The sequence below is a fragment of the Aotus nancymaae genome, unplaced genomic scaffold, assembly GCF_030222135.1.
Source record: "Aotus nancymaae isolate 86718 unplaced genomic scaffold, 86718_ANA_hifiasm-v0.15.2.pri h1tg000059l, whole genome shotgun sequence".
Taxonomy (NCBI): Eukaryota; Metazoa; Chordata; class Mammalia; order Primates; family Aotidae; genus Aotus; species Aotus nancymaae.
In genome coordinates, this window is record NW_026988473.1 from 12,276,180 (window position 1) to 12,301,338 (window position 25,159).

Sequence of the window (25,159 nt, forward strand, 5' to 3'; positions counted from 1 at the left end):
AAGGCGACGGAAGTAGTCGTTGAAACAAGGTAGGCGGTGCCTGAGGCATCCAATGACAAGCGGCTCCTTGAGAAAGAGGGCGGTACTCCTTAAAAGCATTGTCCAATGAAAATTACCAACGCCAGACACCTAGGCAGCGTCTAGGCGGAGGGGATGATGGAGAATTTCACGGCACTGTTCGGGGCTCAGGCTGACCCACCACCGCCCCCAACCGCACTCGGCTTCGGACCAGGAAAGCCTCCACCCCCGCCACCACCTCCTCCGGGCGGGGGTCCCGGCACGGCCCCGCCTCCCACCGCAGCCACGGCCCCTCCCGGCACGGACAAGTCAGGAGCTGGCTGTGGCCCTTTTTACCTAATGAGGGAACTGCCAGGTGAGTGCGCGGCCTTGCCAAAGCCAGCCAATCAAATCTTAGAGAGGAGGTGATGGGCGTGGTTCTCAGCCGGCTAGAGGAGGTGCCAGGTAACCTAGGAAAGGCAGACCCGGACTGTGGAGCCTTAAGTCGCAAGGGCTGTTAGGATTCACAAGCAGAGGGATGACTTGAATTCAACCAAATGGCGGGGGAGAGGGACGGTGCATCTCCGTGACTATCTTTAGCGCCATTTCCAGACTCTGTCCCTAACACTGGTTTATGTCTCCCTAAAAAGATGATCCAGGACTGGGCGCAGTGGTTAATGCCTGTAATCCCAGCACTCTGGGAGGCGGAGGCGGGCGAATCACCTAAGGTCAGGAGTTCGAGACCAGCCTGGTCAACATGATGAAACCCCCTCTCTACTAAAAATACAAAAACTAGCCGAGCATGGTTGCGTATACGTCTAATCCCAGCTACTCAGGTGGCTGAGGCGGGAGAATCGCTTTGAACCCGGGAGGCGGAGGTTGCGGTGACCCTAGATTGCTCCACTGCACTCCAGCCTGGGAGACAGAACGAGACTCAGTCTCAAAAACAAAAGATCCAGGAGATCCAGGGTTTCAGTTTGGAACTTGAGAGACCTGATTTAATATCTTTGGGGACCCAAAGTTTTAATTTTGCTGTTGGTTTGGGGCAAGTTGCCATTATTCATTCAAAGATTCCGGCGTTTCCTGGTCTGTTCAAAGAAGGGATAAGAATCCAACCAAACTCTTTTCATTCAAAAATATATTATGTTGAGTACCTATGTACCAAGCACTTTTCTAAATGCTGGAGATACAGTTGTGAACAAGACTGACAAGATGCTTGCCCTTTTTGGAATGTACATGTCAGTGGAGGAGGCATTGTAAACAAGATAATATCAGAGAGTGGTTAATGCTAGGAGGAAAAAACATGATAAAGAATTGAAAGGGGCCAGGCGTGTTGCTCACACCTGTAATCCCAGCGCTTTGGGAGGCCCAAGCAGCAGGATCCTTTGAGTCCAGGAGTTTGAGACCAGCCTGGGCAACATGGCGAGACCCAGTCTCTACAAAACATACAAGATTAGCCAGGCATGGTAGTGCATGCCTATAGCCCCAGCTATTGGGGAGGTTAAGGGAGAAGATTCTCTTGAACTCAGGAGGTTGCGGCTGCAGTGAACCAAGATAGTGCCACTGCAGTCCAGCCTGGGCAACAGATGAGACCATCTCTCAAAAGAAAAAAATGTTGAGGGGCAGAACTACTTTAGCTAGAGTGACCAGAGATGCTCTTTCCATGTAGCTAACATTTGAACTAAAATGTAAGCATAGACAAAGGGCCAGCTATGTATGGACAGGAGGGAGAGATAATTCTAGATACAAGTAATGAGGTCAGAAACCCTGATGTGAGAAAACGCTTAGAATATCTGAGCGACAGAAAATCAGTTGGACTCCAGTGAAGTGAACAAAAGGAAAGAGTCTTAGGAGAGAGAGACAAAAGGAAAGGTGGGAGAGTTAGGCAGAGGTCTTTATAAAGCAATAAAGGCATTTAGATGGCAAATACCAAAGGAAGCCATTAAAAAAAAAATTTATAGAGGCAAGGTCTCACTGTCACCCAGGCTGGACTGCAGTGGCACAATCAGGTAGCTCACTGTAACCTCGAATTCCTGGGCTCATGCTGTCCTCCCAGCTCAGCCTCCCAGGTAGCTAGGACTACAGGCATGCGCCACCATGGTTGGCTAACTTTTAAAAATTTTCTGTAAAGACAGGGTCTTACTGTGTTGCCCAAGCTGGTCTTGAACTCCTGGCCAACAGCAGTCCGCCTGCCTTGGCCTTCCAAAGTTCTGGGATTATAGACGTGAGCCACTGTGCCCAGCCAAGGAAAGCCATTTTAACACAGGAACTTGGTCATATTTACTTATTTATAATCATTCAAGCAGCCACATTTCAAATAGAAAGTGGGGAAGTCAAAAGTTACCACTCAGTAGTCCAGGAAAATGATGGTTCGAACCAGGGCATAAAGAAGTAAATGGATACAGGATGTTAGAGGTAGAGCTGATGGGGATGAAAAGTTGAAATAGGGCCAGGCGCTGTGGCTCACGCCAGTAATCCCAGCACTTTGGGAGGACGAGGTGGGAGAATTGCTTGAGCCCAAAAGTTTGAGACCAGCCTGGGAAACATAATGAGACCCATCTCTACAAAAAAAATAAATATAAATGAGCTAGGCATAGTGATGTGTGCCTGTAGTCTCAGCTACTTAGGCGGCTGAGGTGGTAGAATTACTTGAGCCCAGGAAGTTGAGGCTCCAGTGAGCCATGACTGCACCACTGCACTCCAGCCTGGATAATAGGGGAAGAAGTGAAGGAGAGAGTAAAGTGAGGGAATGATGTCTTCTTAAGTTTTCACCTTGAATAATTAGGTGTATGGGTTTGGGGACTTGGAAGATGAGGAAGGAACAAGTTTGAAGAGGTGGAAATTAAGTTTTCTGGACATGTTAGGTTTCTAAGATGCCTTTCATTATCTCAAGTCTTATTTCCACATCATGACTTGAAGGAAATAACAACAAATATTGGTATGGTACTCTGAAGTTCACAGCACACTTATATGTAGTAGTATTTAATAGTTAGAATAGCCCTTTGAGGTAGGCATTGTTATCTACATTTTATAATTGGAAAAACAAACAGAGAAGTTGCCATCGCTTTGATTAGTCAGTGGTTGATGGCCACCAGCAGTTTCTTTTAATCTTTCTTTTGCCTTCCCTATTCTGATTGTAACTATTTATATAATAGCTATAGTCAGTCGACAGATACTGAATATCTGTTCTGGGCAAATGCTGGTGTATGAGAAGGGTGAGAAGGAGGAAGAGATTAGTAATGCTGGTCATTGCTTTTCAATGTAAGATTTGTGGTTTAAGGATAGTGACTATATTTCTTGTCAACTCCATCTCATTATTCTGTGCTCATGCCTCACAAAAGCAATTAACAATATCTTAGCTATCAATATTAAGAATTACCTAATGGTTTTCAGTGTATTGTTATCCAAAATGACAGCAAGAATAAGATGTCACTTGACCTAGACCTTGAATAATTCATGTTGGTGAAGAAAAATTAGGAAGAATTTTCCTAAAAGGAAATAATGTGAGGGGTGTTATTTTGAAGAGATAGGGAGATCCATTTGGATGGATCAGAAATTTTGCTTAGAGGAATAGTGATTGATAAGGCCCCCAAAGCTAAGTTGGAGTAGATGTAATTAGCCTTGAGTGCCACTCAGAGGAATTTGAGCTTTCTCCTGTGGGTGAAAGGAAACCATTAAGATCTGTGACCTGAGGAGTACTGCTTTCCAAAAATATCTGGAACATGTGGTGCCATAGATTGAAATAGAGAAGCCATGAGTGATGTGGGCAAGATTTGGAATTTTTTGTTGTTAAGATGGAGTCTCCCTCTATTGCTCAGGCTGGAGTGCAGTGGTGCAATCTCAGCTCACTGCAACGTCCGCCTCCTAGATTCAAGCAGTTCTGCCTCAGCCTCCTGGTGTGTGACACCTGACTAGTTTTTTTGTATTTTTAGTAGAGACAGCGTTTCACCATATTGGCTAGGCTGGTCTCAAACTCCTGACCTCGTGATCCACCCACCTCAGCCTCCTGGAAGTGCTGGGATTACAGGCATGAGCCACCGTGCCTGGCCAAAATTTTGAATTTTAAAACAAAAAAATTGTTTTGTTTTGTATTTTTAAATCTTGCTGGGTGCAGTGGCTCACACCTGTAATCCTAGCATGTTGGGAGGCTGAGGCAGGCAGATGGCTTGAGTCCAGGAGTTCAAGGCTAGCCTGGGCAACATACCCGTCTCTACAAAAAATACAAAAATTAGCCAGGCATGGCAGTGTAAGCATGTAGTCCCAGCTACCTGGGAAGCTGAGGCAGGAAAATAGTTTGAGCCCAGGATGCAGAGATTGCAGTGAGCCAAGATCGTGCCGTTGCACTCCAGCCTGGGTGACAGAGCAAGAGCATCTCAAAAAATAAATAAAAATAAAAAATAATCTTTGTAGAACTAAGAGTCAAAACAAGAATTTGAACTCTCAAGTTACAGTTTAGAAAAAGCACAGACTGCCTTCTCACCTGAGCCTTAAGGCTAACCATCTGGACAGGTTGGTTATCCTTAAGGAGAGCTGGCGGAGAGGAGGAAGTTCAGAAGATTGAAGTGGCAAGAGGCAGTGCCCAGGGTTATGAGGAGAGATACTGTGACATTGGGTCTCCTGCCATTACCGTTGCTCAGTCTTCTGAGTTGTTTGGTAGTAAAGGGAAGGAAAAGGATGGAGTAAGGCCTAGAGATATAGAGGGAAAGTACCTTGTTGATTTAATAAATATTTATTGAGCACCTAATGTGTGTACTGTGCTGGGCACTAGCGATACATGAATGAATAAGACATTGTCTGTGTCTTCAAGGAGCTTACAGTTCAGTACCTGAGTTTTCCCAAGTGACTGATTATAAACAAGCCATTTTTGTCATTTGTACCCTCTGTGTCTATCATAATTACAAATGAAGTTATAGTTAGCCATTTCTACCTTTGCCACTGGGTCCTTAAGTTACTAATAAATGTATATTCCTTGAAAAAATAGCCATGCAATATGTATATGGATAATGCCTTGCATATATATAATACTTTTTTTTTTTTTTTTTTGAGATGGAATCTTGCTCTCTCCCCCAGGCTGGAGTACAGTGGTACAATCTCAGCTCACTGAAACTTCCGCTTCCCGGATTCAAGCAGTTCTTCTGACTCAGCCTCCTGAGTAGCTGGGACTACAGGCGCATGCCACCACACCTGGCTAATTTTTGTATTTTTAGTAGAGATGGGGTTTCGCCATGTTGGTCAGGCTGGTCTCAAACTCCTGACCTCAGGTGATCTGCCTGCCTTGGCCTCCCAAAGTGCTGGGATTACAGACATGAACCAGGTGCCAAGCCTGATACTTTATACTTTTCAGTATATATTCATTTGAACCTTGGGAAAAAATGATGTGTATGTAAGATAGCTATTATTCCATTCCACAGATGAGAGGAAACTGAGGCATGAAAGACAGCCAGAATAATTCTAGTTGCCTTTTTTTTTTTTTTGGAGACAGGGTCTCACACTCTCGCCCAGACTGGAGTGCAGCAGCCTGATCTTGGCTCACTGCAACCTCTGCCTCACAGGCTCAAGGGATTCTCCTGCCTCAGCCTTCCGAGTAGCTGGGATTACAGGTGTGCGCCACTACTGCCCAGCTAATTTTTGTATTTTTAGTATAGGCGTGAGCCACTGCATCCAGCCATTAGTTGACTTGTTTTTTTTTTTCATATGGAACTTTGCTCTGTCACGTAGGCTGGAGTGCAGTGGCGGGATCTTGGCTCACTACAACCTCCACCTCCTGGGTTTGAGTAATTCTCCTGCTTCATCCTCCTGAGTAGCTGGTATTACAGGCGTGCACTACCACTCCTGGCTAAGTTTTGTATTTTTAGAAGAGGCAGGGTTTCACCATGTTGGCCAGGCTGGTCTCAATCTCTTGACCTCGTGATCCACCTGCCTCAGTCTCTCAAGACTAACTTCTAATCAAACATTTCTTCCTGGCTGCGCACAGTGGTTCATGCCTGTAATCCCAGCACTTGGGAAAGCTGAGGCGGGCAGATCACTTGAGGTCAGGAGTTCGAGACCAGCCTGGCCAACATGGTGAAACCCTGTTTCTACTAAAAAAAAATTAGCCAGGCATGTTGGCACATGCATGTGATCCCAGCTACTTGGAAGGCTGAGGTGGGAGAAATGCTTAAACCCAGGAGGCAGAGGTTGCAGTGAGCCGAGATCGCACCTCTGCACTCCAGCCTGGTGACAGAGCAAACTCTATCTCAATAACAAAAAAAATTTCTTCCTTTTAGGCAAGGCATCATACTCAGTATCATGAGGAAGAATAAAGATGTTAGTAACAAAAGTTAGGCAGTGGTAGCTAGAAAAATCTTCCTGGTTCTTTTCTTATGTAAAGGTGATTAGTGTTTCTTGCTAGTACAAAAAAAAATGTCCTTGACAAGACCCTTAAGTCACTGGGTCATATTTGGCCCCGTTGCATGGTTGTAGCTGAGCTGTGAGGTAGTATTTCCCTGGCTATGCCATATAATTTGTCACTAGTACATTTTGTTAGAAGCACTCAGAACAGCATTTACCATGAAGCAAGCATCATGTAAATCAACTCTAATCTAAGGAGAGTGGAATGTCTCCTTCATTGGGCGAGCAGTTTCTGTCTCTGCCCTATTGGATTTTTGCCTATTTTTCCCCCTTTCCATTGGACCCTACCACTGTGTTGTGTTATATTTTTTCATATTTATGATTTATTTACTTCTGCTCTGTTTCTTTAAATTTTACAATGTTCACCTAAAAGATTCTTTAGGTTAATATATAGTCCTTCACTCTCTGGGCCTACTATGGGGACTGATCTTTTTTATTTTTATTCTGCGTTGTCTAGGTAGCACAGAGCTCACAGGCAGCACGAATCTGATCACACATTACAACTTGGAACAAGCCTATAATAAATTCTGTGGGAAGAAGGTGAAGGAGAAGCTAAGTAACTTCCTGCCTGACCTGCCAGGGATGATTGATCTGCCTGGTTCCCATGATAACAGCAGCCTCCGCTCCCTCATTGAGAAGCCCCCTATTCTCAGCAGCTCTTTTAATCCTATCACAGGGACCATGCTGGCCGGCTTCCGCCTCCACACTGGCCCGGTGAGTCCCCTTGGAGGAGGAAGGCGAATGGGGAGGCCTAAACATGGAGATGATTTTTCTGTCCCAGTCTGTTCCTTCATAACGGAGCAGAACAGATGATGGGAACAGGGGATTTCCTTCCTCTACTCACCTGGACCTTCCTTTGGTTCCTTCAGTTGCCAGAGCAGTGTCGTCTGATGCATATTCAGCCTCCCAAGAAGAAGAATAAGCACAAGCACAAACAGAGCCGTACCCAGGATCCTGTCCCCCCAGGTAAGAAGCAGTTCCACTCAAAACTAAAAAAAACCCTGACCTTCCGAATCTGGTTTGACCTTCCATAGGTAAACCCAGTTAAGTTCCATATGGAGCTCTGGACTCCTAAATTCCCCTGAAGAAACCAGTGTACTGGGGTCTCTTGGGACTTATCACAGGGACTCTAGCAGCACTTCTGTATCCTTTCTGACCATTTGGACAAAAGCAGTTGCCCCTGACTTGGGATTTTCCTGTCGTCTGCAGTGTTCCTAACAGGAGAGGATTTTGAGCTCTATAGGTGATAGGTACCTAATGTCTCCTACAGAAACACCATCTGATTCAGATCACAAGAAGAAGAAAAAGAAAAAAGAAGAGGATCCTGAAAGGAAAAGGAAGAAGAAAGAGAAGAAGAAAAAGAAGGTAGAGTAGAGGCCTATTGCCACAACCCAGTTAGTTTCCCCATATCTCACCTCTGTCCTAAATAGAGTTCTTTGCCTCCAGTTGGACCCAAGATCGAAAACCCAGGGCAGGTTGCAGGTTTCTCCTGTACAGCCTGATCAAAGCCAAGTCTAGTTCCTAGTTGTTCTTACCTCTCCTCCTTTCTCCCCCAGAACCGACATAGTCCAGACCACCCCGGTATGGGTAGCTCTCAGGCCAGCAGCAGCAGCAGCCTACGCTAACAGGACCACTGGACTCTTTGCCAGGATGGCCTTTCCTGCTATATTGAACCCGCTGACAAAAGCTGCCTTTCAGCCTCTTGGACACTGCCTTGGGAGCATCCTGCAGCTGGGACAGAGGCCAGCTCTCTTGAGCTCAGTTGAGATTAAGTACATTATGAGAGAGAGGGACATGCTTTTGTAGGCTCATCCCTGTTGGCTTTCTCATGGATATCTCTTCCTCTTCCAGGAAGCTTACGATTTTCTTCTCTCTCTTTTGTGCAATTTGTCTGATTTAGGACTTGTGTGTTTTTTTGTTTTTTTTTTTAAATTACATTTATCAAACTGGCTGAAGTGTGACTGCCTAAGAGGTATGTGCCTTTCTGTGAGTTGCTAAGACGAGGGGATTTGGGTCTTGTCATTACATTATCTCACTAGCAGGCAGGGAAACAATCAAAATGAAGTGAGCCAAGCTTACTAATACTCCACAGCAGACACATAACACTGCGCATTATGTTGAGAACCAAGCGCCTAGGTGATCTCAGGCTCTGTCTGAAGAGCTGATCCAGGTAGGGCTCAACAGTGTGTTCTAGGTCAATTCTGTGTTGAAACAGAATAGCCAACCGAAAACACAGGGACAGTCACCAGTGTATTTCAACAAGATTGGTTCTTAGGTCAGCAGCCTGTGATATTTTGAGATGAACTTCTGGCAAGCAAAGGTAAATGCTTCTCTTCTCTTTACAAGAACTTTTGACCTGCTTCATTCCTAAGTTAAGACTAAGTTAAAGTTACTTAGCTGATGTGAAAACATTTCTAAAACAGTAACAAAAGGTAGCCTAAACTATCAAAATGTAAACAAAACAACAACAACAAAAAGACTTTAGTTTTTGCAGGTGGTTAGGTAACTGTAAACATCCATGAGAAAACCTGAATTAATATAATCTGACTTTAAATTTAACACAGGTTAAAATCTGTTGCCGTGAAAGCCAAGGTTGTTCCTGAATCAGTGGGTGGAAAACCACTCATTCCGTTAGTTTTAATCCAGGATTTCAGAATAAGTTTGTTTTTTTTTTTTTTTTTTTTTTTTTTTTGAGATGGAATCTCACTGTCACCCAGGAGTGCAGTGGCATGATCTCGGCTCACTGCAACCTCTGTCTCCTGAGTTCAAGTGATTCTAGTGCCTCAGCCTCCCAAATAGCTGGGATAAGTCTGTGCCACCACACCCAGCTAACTTTATTTTGGAGATGGTGTCTCACTCTGTCACCCACACAGGAGTGCAGTAGTGCAATCTCACTCAGCTCACTGCTACCTCCGCCTCCTGGGTTCAAGTGATTCTCCTGCCTCAGCCTCACAAATAGCTGGGATTACAGGTGCCCATGACCAATGCCCAGCTAATTTTTGTATTTTTAGTACAGATCAGGTTTCACCATGTTGGCCACTGGTGAACTCGTGACCTCAGGTGATCTGCCCACCCCAGCCTCCCAAAGTAATGGGATTACAGGCATGAGCCACCGCACCCAAATAAGAGTATGTATTCTTAAATTTTGAGTAATTAAAGAGTTCTGGTTAACTGCCTGAAATTTAGTGTCTAAGCGTACCTACTTAAAATTAGAACACAGCTTTTGTCCAATAGAAGGCAATATATCTAACTGAACTGACATCCATATTTAGTTAACCTTTCAACAGGCTTTCACACCTGTTACTCTCTCACCTTTGGCTGATTCCAAAATTAGCTTTACTTTCCAGAGACTAAATTCTATTATTAAGAAACAATTGTTGCTGGGTACAGTGGCTCATGCCTGTAATCCCAATGCTTTGGGAGGCCAAGGCAGGAGAATTGCTCAAGGCCAGGAGTTTGAGACCAGCCTAGGTAAAATTGGTAGAGACCCTATCTCTACAAAAACAAAATTAGCTAGGCATGGTGGCATGCAGCTGTAGTCCTAGCTTCTCAGAAGGCTGAGGCAGGGAAGATCCCTTGAGCTCGAGTTTGAGGGTATAGTGAGCTGATTGTGCCACTGCCCTCCAGCCTGGGCAACCAGAGTGAGGCCCTCTCTTAACAAAAAAAGAAGAAACAACTTTAAAAGTTCTCTAAGCTTTCAAATAACAAGCAGCTTTGGTGGTTTCAGGAGACTTTTTTCAGGAATTTTTGAATTAAATCACACAAATAAAAACAGGACCTGTTTGTTTTTAGAGATGGAGTCTCTGTGTTGCCCAGGCTGGTCTGGGACTGCTGGGCTAAAGTGATTCTCCTGCCTCAGCCTCCCCCAGTGCTGGGACTACCACAGGTATAGTCCCAGGTGTGAGCCACCGCACCAGGTCTCTTTTTTTCTTTTTATTTTTTTAGTTGTTGTTTTAAGTGGCTATTTTCATTATAGTCTTGCCTAGAGATGGGCTGGGACCAGAGAAGCTTATGAGGCTGTCACTGTGATAACTTTCCACCAGAGATCATTCACCCTGTCTCAACCAGACAAAATAACACAACTCAGGGGGCGCTGGTTAGATCAGGATTTCTTTTTATTCCTTGTTGGTTTAAAATGGCTAATCAGAATAAAAACTAAAAGGGCCTCTTTGTGGAGGCTGGGATCTCCCCTATTTAGAGGTTAGAACCCAGGTATCCCCTCTACCCAGCACCATAGTGAGATGGGCTGAGAGGTAACCCCCAAGGGACAATTGGAGGGGCCTAGGCCTACCACTCTTTCTCTGTATCCCATTTTTGGCATGTGATGAAAAATATTGCTTTTTGGATTCTTCTCTCCTGGCCTTGGATTTTAAAATCAAGTTAACTGTGTCAGCTAGGGGAGGCTCCAAGGGGCCAGAAGGAGGAGCCCACTCTAATCCCTCTCTCTCAAGGAGGGGATTATCCAATATCGTTTGAGCTAGGCCAAGTTATTTTCCTGATCTTCCCCGACCACCACCAGTGTCTTGAAGTTTTGACCCCTTTCGTAGGGAAACTAAATGCCAGTGAGCCTAGAAAACTAACTTTCCTCTCCAAGTCCTTCCCTCTTGTGACCAAAATCCCAGACTCACCTCTCCCCAGGCTTCTTCCTAATCACACTTAGCACCAACAGAGGATGCTATTTCCTTAGTAACTGGGACAAATGAGAGGGAACCACAGGGAAAAGACTGATGTCTCCCCTCTCTTCCTGCTGGTCTGAGGAATGGGAAGAATAAGATCCCCTCCATATATGTATCCCTCCCTCATTTTCCCATCCCAGGATATATATATAATTTCTTTGATATTTATAATATATATATATATATATATATTATATGTACACACACACCTGGTAACGCAGAAGAGGAAAAAAATAGAATCCGTAACAATAATAAAAAAAATTATTTCTGGTTTAAAAATGATCTGGTTCCCTCCAGGGTGAGCAATTGCACAAATGTCCACTGAGTCTGGTCCAGGGATCAAGGAAGGGAAGGTCTTAAAAGACAAAAGGGGGGTTGCTACCCCAGTCTCAGGGCCCCAACTCTCCAACTCCCCAAGCCCACTGCATTTTAGAAAACACTCCTCATCCTCTTGGAATCGGTGGTTTAAAAAATGTCCATGCAGGGGAGGGGAGCCCCTTGAGGGAAGGAAGATGGCCACCTGGGGCCCTTTGGTGTAGGCGCAGAGGCGATGGGGAGGGGAGGCGCCGAAGGCTCACACCGAAATCTCATAGGTGGTACCACCAACCCCTGACACCTTCTTGACTCCTCCCCTCGTGGGGCTACTGAGAGGTGGCTGGCCTGGGCCAGGGGAGGCTGAGCCTAAGCTCTTGGGCTGCCCATTGGATTTGCTGTAGGCGGTCTTCAGCTGTACTTCATCTCTGTAAAGAAGAGACGAGACAGGTGTCAGGAAATGGGATACAAAGCATAGCAAAGGGAGATGGGTTCAGAGAAAATGTTTTCTATATCCACACTTTCTTACCCAGACGTTCCCCTTTATTGCCCTGCTTCAAATAAACCTGATTCCCAATCTCTCCTATTTATTACTACTCTCTAGTAACAGCTATCGCATATACTTACTCCCAGGCAAATACTGTTAGGAAGATAGAATTATGGAAAAAGTATTAATCTTCAGTCTCTTAACAGGAATTGCCCATGAAGGCAGCTGGAGTCAAAGTGAAAATGCAGGTCCCCCTACATTAGGATGTACAACAGAAGCCCTGATACCATTTGCAGAGCACTATGCTAATTTTAAATTGGCTAAGGGTCAGGAGGGTACTAATACTTACTTGGGTGTCAGTAATGGCTGCAAGGCCACTTCTTCTGTCTCAGAGACACCAGGATGGGCTTTCTGGCTGCTGTAAGACATCGATCGGCCCAGGTATGGAGCCGTTGGGCCTGGTTCAGGGGACCCTACTCCCCGGCCCCTTAGCCCATCTGGCTTGCCAAAACGGGGGGCAGCTGGGCGGCCCAGTGGAGTCTTGCCCAAAGGTGATCTCTTTGAATCATCTGAGGAGGAACTTGTACGAGGGGCATGGCCTGAGCCTGGTGTTGACTGAATGCCTGAGTCCCCCAAGCCTGGTTCTTCCTCATGGCCTGGGAGTGGGGGTGACTGGCGCAGCAACTTCTCTCGTTCCTGGAGGGAGGCCACAATGTGGCGCGACAGATTGTCGTAACGAACTGGTGAGGGCTCTCGGTGTGCTGGGCCACTAGGCACCAAACGTGGGTGCCTCTCAGCTTCCCGTTGCTGGGCCAGCCTGGCTGACAGGAAGGGAGAGGTATAGCCTAAAGGCGGGTCTGGCTCAGGCCCTGCCTGCACTGACTCAAAATCAGGGCTGTCTGAAGGTGTGAGCAAGCTGTCATAAGATAGGATTCCATTGCGTGTCTGGTTGGCCAGGCTCTTATATGAAGTGGAGGTGGTGCCCTCTGAACGAATGGATTGCAGCTGGCCCAGCTCAAAGCCTGTGCCCTGCGCTGACTTGAGGCTGGAGGAGCGTGAACCACTGGATAGTGGATCGAAGTGAAAACTTTTGCCAAAGGTAGGAGAACGGAAGCTCTCTGGTTCCAAGCTGGGCTCTGAGCGGTAGCTGGGATGACGGCTGCTCTCTGCAATTGAGGTTGGCTCCTTCAAGCTGTCCCCACGACTCAACTGAGGAAGAAAGTAAAGCAGGCTCTTAGTGCTCCTCTTGTGACAGAAGCTAGACCCCAGAGTCCAAGGAGTTGATCAAAAACAGTATTTATTATGTGCCAATACTATGCTTAGAACTCTTACGTGCATTATCTAGGTTAATCCCTAAAGAAAAACTGAGTTCAAACAAATACCATCTCATTTTCAGATGCAGAGAACACGGCTTAGAAAGGCTGAGTATCTTGCTTGTGGGCTGAACTGAGTTGTAAACTCAGACCAAACACGACTCTATTATGCTATATACCCTAGTCTGATAAAGGACACACTATCGAGGCAATTCAGTTCCACGAATGCCAACAATCAGTCAAATGTCCTTTGTTTTCTTCTCTTCCCTCTGTCTTTTCCTCCCCTAATCTCGTTTTTCCCCAGAACAGTTGGCATATTTTTGCTTTTTTTTTTTCTGAGACGGAGTCTTGCTCTCTTGCCAGGCTGGAGGGCAGTGGCGTGATCTCGGCTCACTGCAACCTCTGCCTCCCAGATTCAAGCAATTCTCCTGCTTCAGCCTCCCGAGTAGCTGGGACTACAGGTACCCGCCACCACGCCCAGCTAATTTTTATATTTTTAGTAGAGATGGGCTTGTTGGCCAGGATGGTCTCAATCTCTTGACCTCATGATTCGCCCACCTCGGCCTCCCAAAGTACTGGGATACAGGTGTAAGCCACCGTGCCTGGCCAGTTGTCATGTTATTACCCACCTCTTTAAGACTACTCATTACCTTGGCGCTGGAGGAATGCGGCATGGCAGCTGATGTACTGCTGCTACTGTAACCTGGCCGATACTTGTACATGGTAGGTGTCGGGGGGCTGTCCTTGCCCAATAAGCTGCTATCTGCAAGAAAAAAGGCCAAGGGGCACTACTTTACAAGAGGTTTTTTGGTTTAAGAGACAGGGTCTCACTCTACTGCCAATGCTGGAGTGCAGTGGCATGACTATAGCTCAATGGAGCCTTGAACTCCTGGGAGCCTACCTAAGCCTCCTGAGTAGCTGGGACTACAGGCATCTGCCACCATGCCCAGCTAATTTTTTTTTTTTGTAAAGACAGGGTCTTGCTACTTTGCCTGGGGTGGTCTTGAACTCCTGGGCTCAAGCGATCCTCCTGAGTCAGCCTCCCCAAGTGCTGAGATCACAGGTGTGAGCCACTGCATCTAGCCTATGAATTGCTCACTTTATTGCCTAAGGTTCCTTAAGTACAGGGAGAAGACAAGGCAGGCACAGATATACCCTTTGCTGAAATCAAGACTAAAGACTCACACCAGCCCAGAACTCAGGGTGGGTAAATGCACCAAAAAGGTCCTGTGATGTTCTCTGCTCTGCCTAGAGGCTGACCATTTCCCCAGCAAAAGTCCCATTCACTGCCAGTAGCTCAACAGCATCTCTTCTTTTCCAGCTGCAGAGTGGCACAAGTACCAACTGTTGGGTGTTTAAAACCACAACATTAGTGTTATCTCCCAGCCCTGGCATGTCCTCTACAGCTAACAAGTAACCTTAATCCTGCCTCTAGTTCTAGTATCTTGCAAATCAAGGCAGCCCTTACCCTCATTAGTGGCCAGGCCGAGATGTGTTCGCAGCCCCGTGTAACGGCTCAGGTCTGGCTTAGGAGGAGGTGGAGGTTCAGCATCTGCAGACTGGCTCTCTGTTATCTCCAGGCTTCCCTTAGACTGGATTGATGAGGGTAAGAAAAATCAGATTTGGAAATTTAGTATTATGACAACTCAAAGTATTAAACTGGTATAAGAGAGGTATTTGGGAGTCAATTCTCATGTATTTCTTTTTTTTTTTTTTTTTTTTTTTTTGAGACAAGGTCTCAAGCTGTTGCCCAGGCTGGAGTACAGTGGCACACACAATCATGGCTCATTGCAGCCTGCAACTCCTAAACTCAAGTGCTCCTCCCACCTCGGCCTCAGAAATAGTTAGGATTACAGGCACATGCCACCAAACCCAGTTAATTTATTTTATTTTGTAGAGATGGGGGGGGTTCTTGCCATGTTGTCCAAGCTGGCCTCAAATAATCCCCCCTCCTTGGCCATCCAAAGTGTGGAATTATAGACATGAGTCACTGCCTATATTTCTAAATGAGACTGGAAGACAAGACACAAGAATCAGTTTGGGTACAGTATTAGATAAAAAAAAGTTTTGTTTTGTTTTTTTTAATAGAGTCTAGCTCTGTCACCCAGGCTGCAGCACAGTGGCATGATCTCGCCTCATTGCAACCTCTGCCTCCCAGGTTCAAGCGATTCCTGTGCCTCAGCCTCCCAAGCAGTTGAGATTACAGGAGTGTGTCACTGCGCCTGGCTAATTTTTTTTTTTGTATTTTTAGTAGAGATGGGGTTTCACCATGTTGGCCAGGCTGGTCTCAAACTCCTGACCTCAAGTGATCCATCTGCCTGGCCTCCCAAAGTACTGGGATGATAGGTGTGAGCCACTGCACTCAGACAAAAAAGTTTTCTATTTTTTAGTCTTTTTTAGAGATGGAGTCTTGCTATTTTGTCCAGGCTGGTCTTGAACTCCTGGACTCAAGCAATCTTCCCACCTCAGCCTCGCAAAGTGCTGGGATTATAGCCATGAGCTACCGTACCTGGCAGAAGGAGATTTTTAAAAAGCTTTAATTCTGTCACTTATTTGCCCATTTCAACCAACAACTACTTGTTGAGCTCTTCCCATCTATCTGTAAGTTGCTATGTTAAGTCCTATGAAGACATGGAAATGAATGGATTCGTTTTCTATTGTTAAAATCTAATTAGATCTAAACTTAAAATCTAATTTTTAAGGTGCAGTGGCTCATGCCTGTAATCCCAACACTTTGGAAGGCTGAGGCAGGTGAATCACTTGAGGTCAGGAGTTCGAGACCAGCCTGGCCAACATGGTAAAACCCTGCCTCTACTAAAAATACAAAAATTAGCCGGACATGGTGGCACATGCCTGTAGTCCCAGCTACTCAGGTGGCTGAGGCACAAGAATTGCTTGAACCTGGGAGGCAGAGATTGCATGCAGTGAGCTGAGATTGCACCACTGCCACCCAGTCCAGGCAACATAGCAAGACTCTATCTCAAAAAAAAATCTAATGTAGAAAACACGATTTGTATTTAAGTAGTTTTAACACAAAGCAGTAAGCAATAAGCACTATTAAGAAATGGGCCAGGCATGGTGGCTCACGCCTGTAATCCCAGCACTTTGGGAGGCCTAGGTGGGCAGGATCACCTGCAGTCAGGAGTTTGAGACGAACCAAGCCAACATGGCAAAACCCCAACTCTACTAAAAATTAGCCAGGCAAGGTGGCAGGCACCTGTAATCCCAGCTACTTGGGAGGCTGAGGCAGGAGAATTGCTTGAACCCAGGAGGTGAAGGTTCTGGTGAGCCAAGATTGCCCCACTGCACTCCAGCCTAGGCAACAGAGCAAGGACTCTGTCTCAAAAAAAAAGAAAAGAAAAGAAACATGTAAACTAAAGCGAGCTTCCATTTCTTTACCTTGGGTGAGACCTCCTGTTACCTAGCTTGATTTCCCTGAATTCCTCCTCACCTTTGTTCTCCTCAGCTCTCCCTGGATGCCATTATCCATGATCTTCACAGTTACCTGCCCATCTGAAACTTCTGGTCGAAGGAAGGGAGGTCTGATTACAATTGTCTTCTCTTTCTTTGGTCTCCCCAAATACCTAAGTGTTGAGAGAGAGAGAGCTTTCATTCATTCAAAGTATCTACTGTTTCTGTAAAACATTTTTATTAGGTTGGCACAAAGATAACTGCACCAACCTAATACAAATACAAGAAAACAGTCCTACCTGGCCAGTGTAAAGGTTAGCAGTAAACAGATTTATTTGATTCTGTGAAGGACTGCAGCAAGATCAGACCTTTGTGAGCAGGTACTTAGCTCAAGGAACGTACTTTAGAATATATTTTATTCATCCTCAATTCTCAAAGGAGATTAACCTTAATACCTGAAGAATATCAATGGATTTCACTGTCCACTAAACCAGGGATCCCCCAATCCACGGGCTGCAGACCAGTTGCGGCTGGTAGTCTGTTAGGAACTGGGCCACACAGCAGGAGGTAAGCAGCAGGCCGGCAAGCATTACCACCTAAGCTCCGCCTCCTGTCAGATCACCAGAGGCATCTAAGCTCCGCTTCCTGTCAGATCAGCAGAGGCATTAGACTCTATTAGGAGCGCAAACCCTAGAACCCTGTTGTAAACTACACAAGCAAGAGATCTCGGTTGTATGTGCAAACTTGGCTCACTACAACCTCTGCCTCCTGGGTTCAGGCAATTCTCCTGCCTCAGCCTCCCAAATAGCTGGGATTACAGATTAATTTGAACCTCACTTGCCAATGCAGAATAAATTGCTTCCTCATCCGTGTTCCCATAGTGTTGTATAAAGACCTGACCTCACAGTGTTACAGTTCCTAGTCTCTCACTCATTAGACTGTGAATTCCTCAAAGGCAGAAACTATCTTTTAAACATCACTGCATCTCTAGCACTTACTACCATTTTGGCATAGTTGTTTTTAACTGACTTTTCCTCTCTATAGCTGAGGAGGATGAGGACAAGGAAGATGATTTCTGAGCTCCCCTTTACAAAACAGTGTAATTACATGTCTGGCTAATTTTTCTATTTTTAGAAGAGATGGGGTTTCACCATCTCTATGTTGGCCAGACTGGACTCGAACTTCTGACCTCAAGTGATCCACCTACCTCGGCCTCCCAAAGTGCTGGGATTACAGGCATGAGCCACTGCGCCCAGCCATGAAAATCTAATGGCTGATGATCTGAGATGCAACAGTTTCATCCCGAAACCACCCTACCCCAGCCTCCATCTGTGGAAAAACTATCTCCCATAAAACCGGTCCCTGCTGCCAAAAAGGTTGAGGACCACTGCACTAAAGAATGGGCATGTCTCTCCCTTGAAGGTATTTACCATTCTAAGATAGAGAACCCTTCCTAAAGGCTGTCTCCTACCAGGCCTCTCCTTTACTAGAACAAGCCCAAAGAAGAAGACAGAAGTTCTGACCAATGGTAAACACTAGACCAAAGAGATAGATGTACCTGGGTGCTGGAGAACTGCAGAGAACACGGCTGACATTGTTACAGCAGCCATTGGTGAAGGGGTTCACACCTCCCCGGAATTTACCCGTAACCTAGAGGGAGGAAGACAAACCAGGTCAGAAGATGAGACCTTGACTTCCAAAGGCCAAAATACAAATCTATTACCAGTTATTGTGCACTCACTATCGGAGGCATACAGAAATGAGTAGAACACAAGCAGCTTACATATGTGATGGTTAAGAGCAGGGAATCTACAGTCAGGGTCCTTAGTTCAAATCCTAGGTCTACCTCATGGCTGCTGACCCAAAACCTCAGTTTCCTCATGTAAAATGGAATAAACAGCTTTCTAAATATTGAAAACTAAGATAATATACATAAGAATAAGCAATTAAGGGCCAGGCATGGTGGCTCACACTTGTAATCCCAGCACTTTGGGAGGCTAAGGCAGGTGGATCACCTGAGGTCAGGAGTTCGAGACCAACCTGGCCAACACGGCAAAACCCCATCTCTACTAGAAAAAAAAATACATAAAAATTAGCCAGGTGTGGTTGGCAGGCACCTGCAATCCCAGCTACTTGGGTGGCTAAGGCAAGAGAATTGCAATAAAGAGAACTGCTTAAGTCAGGAGGTGGAGGTTGCAATGAGCTGAGATCGTGCCACTGCACTCCAGCCTAGGTGACAGAGCAATACTCTGTTTCAAAAAAGAAAAAAAAAAAGCAATTAAGGTTAGCTACTATTACATGCATAGAAATCATTGCTTTCCTGTAAGCAGCACTCTAAGTTTCTTGAGGGCTAGCCCAAGTCTTTTGTTGTTTCTATAAACTCAGAGCCTAAATTCTCCAGTATACAGTGGGCATATAGCAAATGGCTGTTAACTAAAAAATGGCTTCAATTCTTACATAGCCTCTATGCTTACATGAGCAACTAAGACTGCCTCACTCCCTACCATTAATCTCTACATAATCATGAGAAGTATTCATTAAGCTTCTATTTGTGGAAGCACTATACTGTACACTAATCAAAAGACCCCTGCTCTTCAGGGGTCTCTCGTCACTTCTCCCCATACCTGTTCATTGGTTGTGCGTCCCCTGGCCACCAGCACCACGTGAAATCCCGTGAGGCCAGCTACAGGGATGAAGAATAAGCCAGCCACACACATTACTGCCATTCTGATGCCAAACAATCAAGGAGAACAGAGCGACATGACCTCACTTTCCCCAGCCCCTATTGCAGCCATTTTCCCTTTGGCCCTCATTCCTCCCCCTTCCAATCCCACAATTTAAAAGGCCTTGAAGGATACGTGACAGCCGTGCGGACCCCTGAGAGTTCCTCTATGTGGTAGAGGACATAAAGGAGGCCAAAGCCAAACACACCCATAATGTGGGCTGTCAGGGAAAGGAGGAAGAGGAAGAAATAACGGTAGTTCCGGCGACCAATACAGTTGTTCACCCACGGACAGTGATGATCAAATTCCTAGGGACAAAAAGAGACAGATGAGAGCCATCCCTGGACTATAGCATTAGATTACTTTGGTCAAGAAGAAAAGCAAATGGCAGCTAAGTTTTGCTTTTAGTAATTTATGATCATGCTCAACAATTAAGTTAAAAACTAAATCTAGTTTATTTTGCTTTATAAATCTGCAAGGGAGACCTTCCAGAGGTGACCAAGGCCAAACCAGGCATAGTGGTACACACTTGTAGTCCCAGCTACTTGGGAGGCTGAGGCTTCAGCCCAGGAGTTCAAGGCTCGAGTGAACTATGACTGTGCCTGTTAATAGCCACTGCACTGGGCAACATAGCAACACCCATCTCTAAAAAAATGAAAAGGTCGGCCGGGCGCGGTGGCTCACTCCTGTAATCCCAGCACTTTGGGAGGCTGAGGTGGGCAGATCACGAGGTCAGGAGTTCAAGACCAGACTGGCCAACATGGTGAAACCCTGTCTCTAAAAAAAAAAAAAAAAAAAAAAATGAAAAGGCCAAGGCCGGCTCTCACAGTGTCCCATGTGACCAAGGAACTCTAAAAGTGACAAATGTCAGAGGCTTTGCAAAAACATCAAGATTGATGAGAAAAGAGCATTGGAAGGAAGATTTGGCAGGTAATTGCTTACAGCTAAGTGAAAATGGAATGGAAAAAGGACAAGGCATGCAGAAGGACAGGCAGAAAGAGAATTACAACAGACACAACAGCATGATTTTGTGGAAGAGAAAACACAAAGCCAGGACAAACAACCAAAAATGAGTCAATGGACAGAAGGCTAGAACTATAAATCTTGGTGTCAAGAGAGCCTATGCCCTGCCAGTGCAATGGCTCATGCCTGTAATCCTAGTACTCTGGGAGGCCAGGGCATGAGGATGACTGGAAGCCAGGAGTTTGAGACCAGCCCAAGCAACACAGTGAGACCTCATCACTACAAAAAGTAAAAATTAATAAAAAAGAAAGCCTATGCCCACATGGAATTAAAGCTTCTCTCCTGCAATAATACTTATGCTCTGCCTCTCATGTCATTATTAGCACCATTTGACAGAGGTGGACCATGTGGCCAACATAGTTAGATAAGACTATGCTACATCCAAAGCTAAGAATCTATTACATAGTTAGGATGAAGACAACAAAGGTTAAGGATGAAGTCTTATCCCACCCAGGGTGCTCACCTCCACACAGTTGTCACAGACACTGCAGTGGGAACATCGAGGGGGACGGTAGAAGCGGCAGGTGGCACACCATTTCATGCGCACCTGGATGCCCTTGATCTCCACTGTTTTGTAAAGAGGAGCTCGGAAATCATCTTCCTTGTCCTCATCCTCCTCAGCTGTAGAGAGGAAAGGTCAATTAAAAACAACTATGCCAAAATGATAGTAAGTGCTAGAGATGCAATGATGTTTAAAAGATAGCTTTTGCCTGTGAGGAATTCACAGCCTAATGAGTGAGAGACTAGGAACTAGGAACTGTAACACTGTGAGGTCAGGTCTTTATACAACACTATGGGAACATGGATGAGGAAGCAATTTATTCTGCACTGGGAAGTGAGGTTCAAGATAAAATGACTCAGGAGGTAGCCCCCATGCATGTGCTGGTGGATCTGGTTTAAGTACTATGAATAAATTTTAAAGAAATAGTTTATATATCAAAGCACATACATAATGAGTTTGCCTAAGAGTTCAGTATCTACATTTATATGAGTGAACTATAGCAATCCAAGAGAGAAACTAACATCAACGTTTTTTTCCAGACACAAATCCTTTGCCCAGCCAGGTGTGGTGGCTCATGCCTATAATCCCAGCACTTTGGGAGGCCAAGGAGGACAGACTGCCTTAACTCAGTTCAAAACCAGCCTGTACAACATGGTAAAATCTCGTCTGTACTAAAAGTACAAAAATTGGCCAGCTGTGGTGGCACGTGCCTATAGTCCCAGCTACTCAGGAGGCTGAGGCAAGAGAATTGCATGAAACCAGGAGGCAGAGGTTGCAGTGAGCTGAGATCACGCCATTGCACTCTGAGATCACACCACTGCAACAGAGTGAGACTTCATCTTAAAAAAAAAAAAAAATCCTTTCTCTAAAATGTCTTCTCTTGTTGCAAGAGCATAAAATGACATTTATGCTTGTGCAACAAATAATACTAAAATATGTGTGTGCATATATAGAGAGAGAAAATGGATTTTTTATCATTTGATTGATTTTAAATCAATTTTAGTATTATTTGTTGACTGATTTTAAATCAATTTTCTCTATATATATATTTTAGTATTATCTGTTGCACAAGCATAAATGTCCTTTCTCTCAACTTTCAGCTATCAGAAACCCACTGATAAAAACATTATTTGCCTTCTCATCTACAGTTAGCAATTTTTTTTTTTTGAGATGGAGTCTCGCTCTGTCACCCAGGCTGGAGTGCAATGGTGCAATCTTGGCTCCCTGCAACCTCTGCCTCCCAGGTTCAAGCGATTCTCCTGTCTCAGCCTCCTGAGTAGCCAGGACTACAGGCACGCACTACCATGCCCGGCTGATTTTTTATATTTTTAGTAGACATGGGGTTTCACCATATTCCTCAGGCTGGTCTCAAACTCTTGAGCTCAGGCAATCCACCTGCCTTGGCCTCCCAAAGTGCTAGGATTACAGGTATGAGCCACCACACCCGGTGCAATTTTTATTTTTTATTAACCTAGAAAAAAAAAATACATGTGGGAAGGAAAAATTAAAATAAATGATAGTATGGGATTAAAAATTTTCAGGCCAGGCACAATGGCTCACGCCTGTAATTCCAGCACTTTGGAAGACCAAGGAGGACAGATCACTTGAGGCCAGGAGTTCAAGACCAGCCTGCCCAAAATGGCTAAACCCTGTCTCTACAAAAATTACAAAAATTAACCAGGGGTGGTGGCACATGCCTGTAATTCCAGCTACTTGGGAGGCTGAAACAGGAAAATGGCTTGAACCCAGGAGGCGGAGGTTGCAGTGAGCCAAGGTTTATGCCACTGCACTCCAGCCTGGGTGACAGAGGGAGACCCCGTCTCAAAAAAACAAAAAAAAAACAAACAAAACCACACACACACAAATATATACTGCAGATACATGGTATACATAAATATATACATTTTTTTAAGTCTTCAAAATATTGCAAGGATATATACCACAATATAACAGTAGTTAGCTCTTGTCTGTGAAATTATAGGTAATGTTTTGTCTTTTTTATACTTTGTACATAATGAATGTGCACTACTTATTAAAATCTTTAAATCAAAGATATTTTCTTTTGGCTGGGCACAGGATCTCATGCCTGTAATCCCAGCTCTTTGAGAGGCCGAGGCAGGTGGATCACTTGAGGTAAGGAGCTACAGAATAGCTTGGCCAACATGGTGAGACCCTGTCTCTACTAAAAATACAAAAATTAGCCGGGTGTGGTGGTGAGCTCCTGTAATAGGAGGCTGAGGTAGAAGAATCGCTTGAACCTGAAAAGCAGAGGCTGCAGTGAGCCAAGATGGCTGCCTTCCAAACCCTTCTAAACTCCAGCCCCAGCAACAGAGTGAGAATCCATCTCCAAAAATATATTTCTTGTTCTTTTAAAAAGAAGAAAAAATTCAAATGCTATTTTTTTTTTAAAGAGGGTCTTGCTCTATCACCCAGGCTGGAGTGCAGTGCTGTAACCACAGCTCACTGCAGCCTTGAACTCCTGCGCTCAGTTGATTCTCCAACCTCAGCCTCCCAAGTAGCTAGACTGCAGGTGGGCGCCAGCATGCCCGGTTGTAATGTTCCTTATTTTGAAATGTCTGATCCTTTCACATCATCATATCTACCAGAAGTGATCTCTTTGATTACTTTTACAACTTATCACAGTGTATTTATTTATAGAGGTACCTTCCCTACCTTCCTTTCTAGACTGAGCTATGTGAAACGAATGGCCTTTTAATTTATTTTTTAAGATGGAGTTTCACTCTTGTCGCCCAGGCTGGAGTGCAAGGGCACGATCTTGGCTCACTGCAACCTCCACCTCCTGGGTTCAAGCAATTCTCCTACCTCAGCCTAATGAGTAACTGGGATTATAGATACGTGCACCACCATGCCTGGCTAATTTTTGTATTTTTAGTAGAGATGGGGTTTCACCATGTTGGCCAGGCTGGTCTTGAACTCCTGACCTCGAGTGATCTGCTCCGGCCTCCCAAAGTGCTGGGATTACAGGCATAAGCCACCGCACCCAGCCAGCAATGACCTTTTTAAAAGCATCACCCCAAAAGACCATCATAGTGCCTTCCATATTACATCAATAAATATTTGATGAATGAACATTAAAGGCTCATTAAAATAGCCTTCCTTGGCTTTAGGGACACAAAGTTCCTTTCCCTCACTTAATCTTTGTAAGAGAAGTCACAAATGAAGAACAATGATGTAGGCTTTGGGAGCACAATGAATTTTTTTTTTTTTGAGATGGAGTCTTCCTCTGTCACCCAGGCTGGAGTGCAATGGTGCAATCTTGGCTTACTGCAACTTCCACCTCCCAAGTTCAAGCAATTCTCCTGCCTCAGCCTCCCAAGTAGCTGGGATCACAGGTGCCGCCACCATGCCCAGCTAATTTTTGTATTTTTTAGTAGACAAGGTTTCACCATGTTGGTCAGGCTGGTCTGGAAATCCTGACCTCAGGTGATTCACATGCCTTACCCTCCCAAAGTGCTGGCATTACGGGCGTGAGCCACTGCACCTGGCCTACAATTAATTTCAGAAAAACTTCATCTCACCAGAGTTGCTAGCCCGAAACTACCTGCCTGACTCTTGCAAAGTAACTTCACATTTGAGAGGAAAACTACATGTCATCAGTAACAAACTTCATCAACTTATCTTCTTTCCACCTTTTAGTCTACTGATAATGGTTCTCTCCCCTCCTATTCCAGAAAGAGCCTACTACTTCTACAAGCATAACCTTCAGATAGGCACTGGAAAGCATCTCCTTCCTCTAAAAGTCCAATTTCAATTATCACCATTCTTCAACCTCAGCTTCTCTCCCCTCTGGTTCCATCTCTTCATGCTACCAACAAGCAAAATTCTAAAGAACTCTTTCCTTCTCCCATAAGATATTACTCCAACTTCCGCCTTCATGGCTTCTTTTTTTTTTTTTTTTTTTTTGAGACAGAGTTTCGCTCTTGTTACCAAGGCTGGAGTGCAATGGCGCAATCTCGGCTCACCGCAACCTCCGCCTCCTGAGTTCAGGCTATTCTCCTGCCTCAGCCTCCTGAGTAGCTGGGATTACAGGCACGTGCCACCATGCCCAGCTAATTTTCTGTATTTTGAGTAGAGATGGGGTTTCACCATGTTGACCAGGATGGTCTTGATCTCTTGACCTCGTGATCCACCCGCCTCCGCCTCCCAAAGTGCTGGGATTACAGGCGTGAGCCACCGCACCCGGCTCTGGCTTACTTCTTAAAAGAGTAATTTTGATACTCATTGCCTGTTTCCTCATTTCTCATTCCCTGCCTTCCAAACCCTTACAGTTTAGTAATTTAGCAGTATCTCTTCCTCATACACAC

General features: G+C 45.1%; 2 protein-coding genes across 3 annotated transcripts in view; one reads left to right on the top strand and one right to left on the bottom strand.

Moving 5' to 3' along the window:
- The first annotated feature begins 121 nt into the window (after positions 1-121).
- Positions 122-8,338, top strand: MED19 (mediator complex subunit 19). Its single transcript, XM_012476437.3, has 5 exons — positions 122-373; positions 6,845-7,101; positions 7,257-7,353; positions 7,658-7,752; positions 7,944-8,338. The coding sequence occupies exons 1-5, from the start codon at positions 154-156 to the stop codon at positions 8,010-8,012; spliced, it is 738 nt and encodes a 245-aa protein (XP_012331860.1). The 5' UTR covers positions 122-153; the 3' UTR covers positions 8,013-8,338.
- Positions 8,339-10,478: 2,140 nt separating this feature from the next.
- Positions 10,479-25,159, bottom strand: part of ZDHHC5 (zinc finger DHHC-type palmitoyltransferase 5) — a 32,387-nt gene continuing 17,706 nt past the window's right edge. For both annotated transcript variants that reach the window (XM_012476432.2, XM_012476433.2), the window contains 9 exons: positions 20,796-20,953; positions 19,445-19,617; positions 19,211-19,313; positions 18,145-18,236; positions 16,627-16,759; positions 14,644-14,767; positions 13,826-13,938; positions 12,212-13,071; positions 10,479-11,803 (listed from right to left, as the gene is read on the bottom strand). In XM_012476432.2, the coding sequence (XP_012331855.2) occupies positions 11,638-11,803; positions 12,212-13,071; positions 13,826-13,938; positions 14,644-14,767; positions 16,627-16,759; positions 18,145-18,236; positions 19,211-19,313; positions 19,445-19,617; positions 20,796-20,953 (1,922 nt within the window). In that variant the 3' untranslated portion in view covers positions 10,479-11,637. The remainder of the gene's footprint in view (positions 11,804-12,211; positions 13,072-13,825; positions 13,939-14,643; positions 14,768-16,626; positions 16,760-18,144; positions 18,237-19,210; positions 19,314-19,444; positions 19,618-20,795; positions 20,954-25,159) is intronic.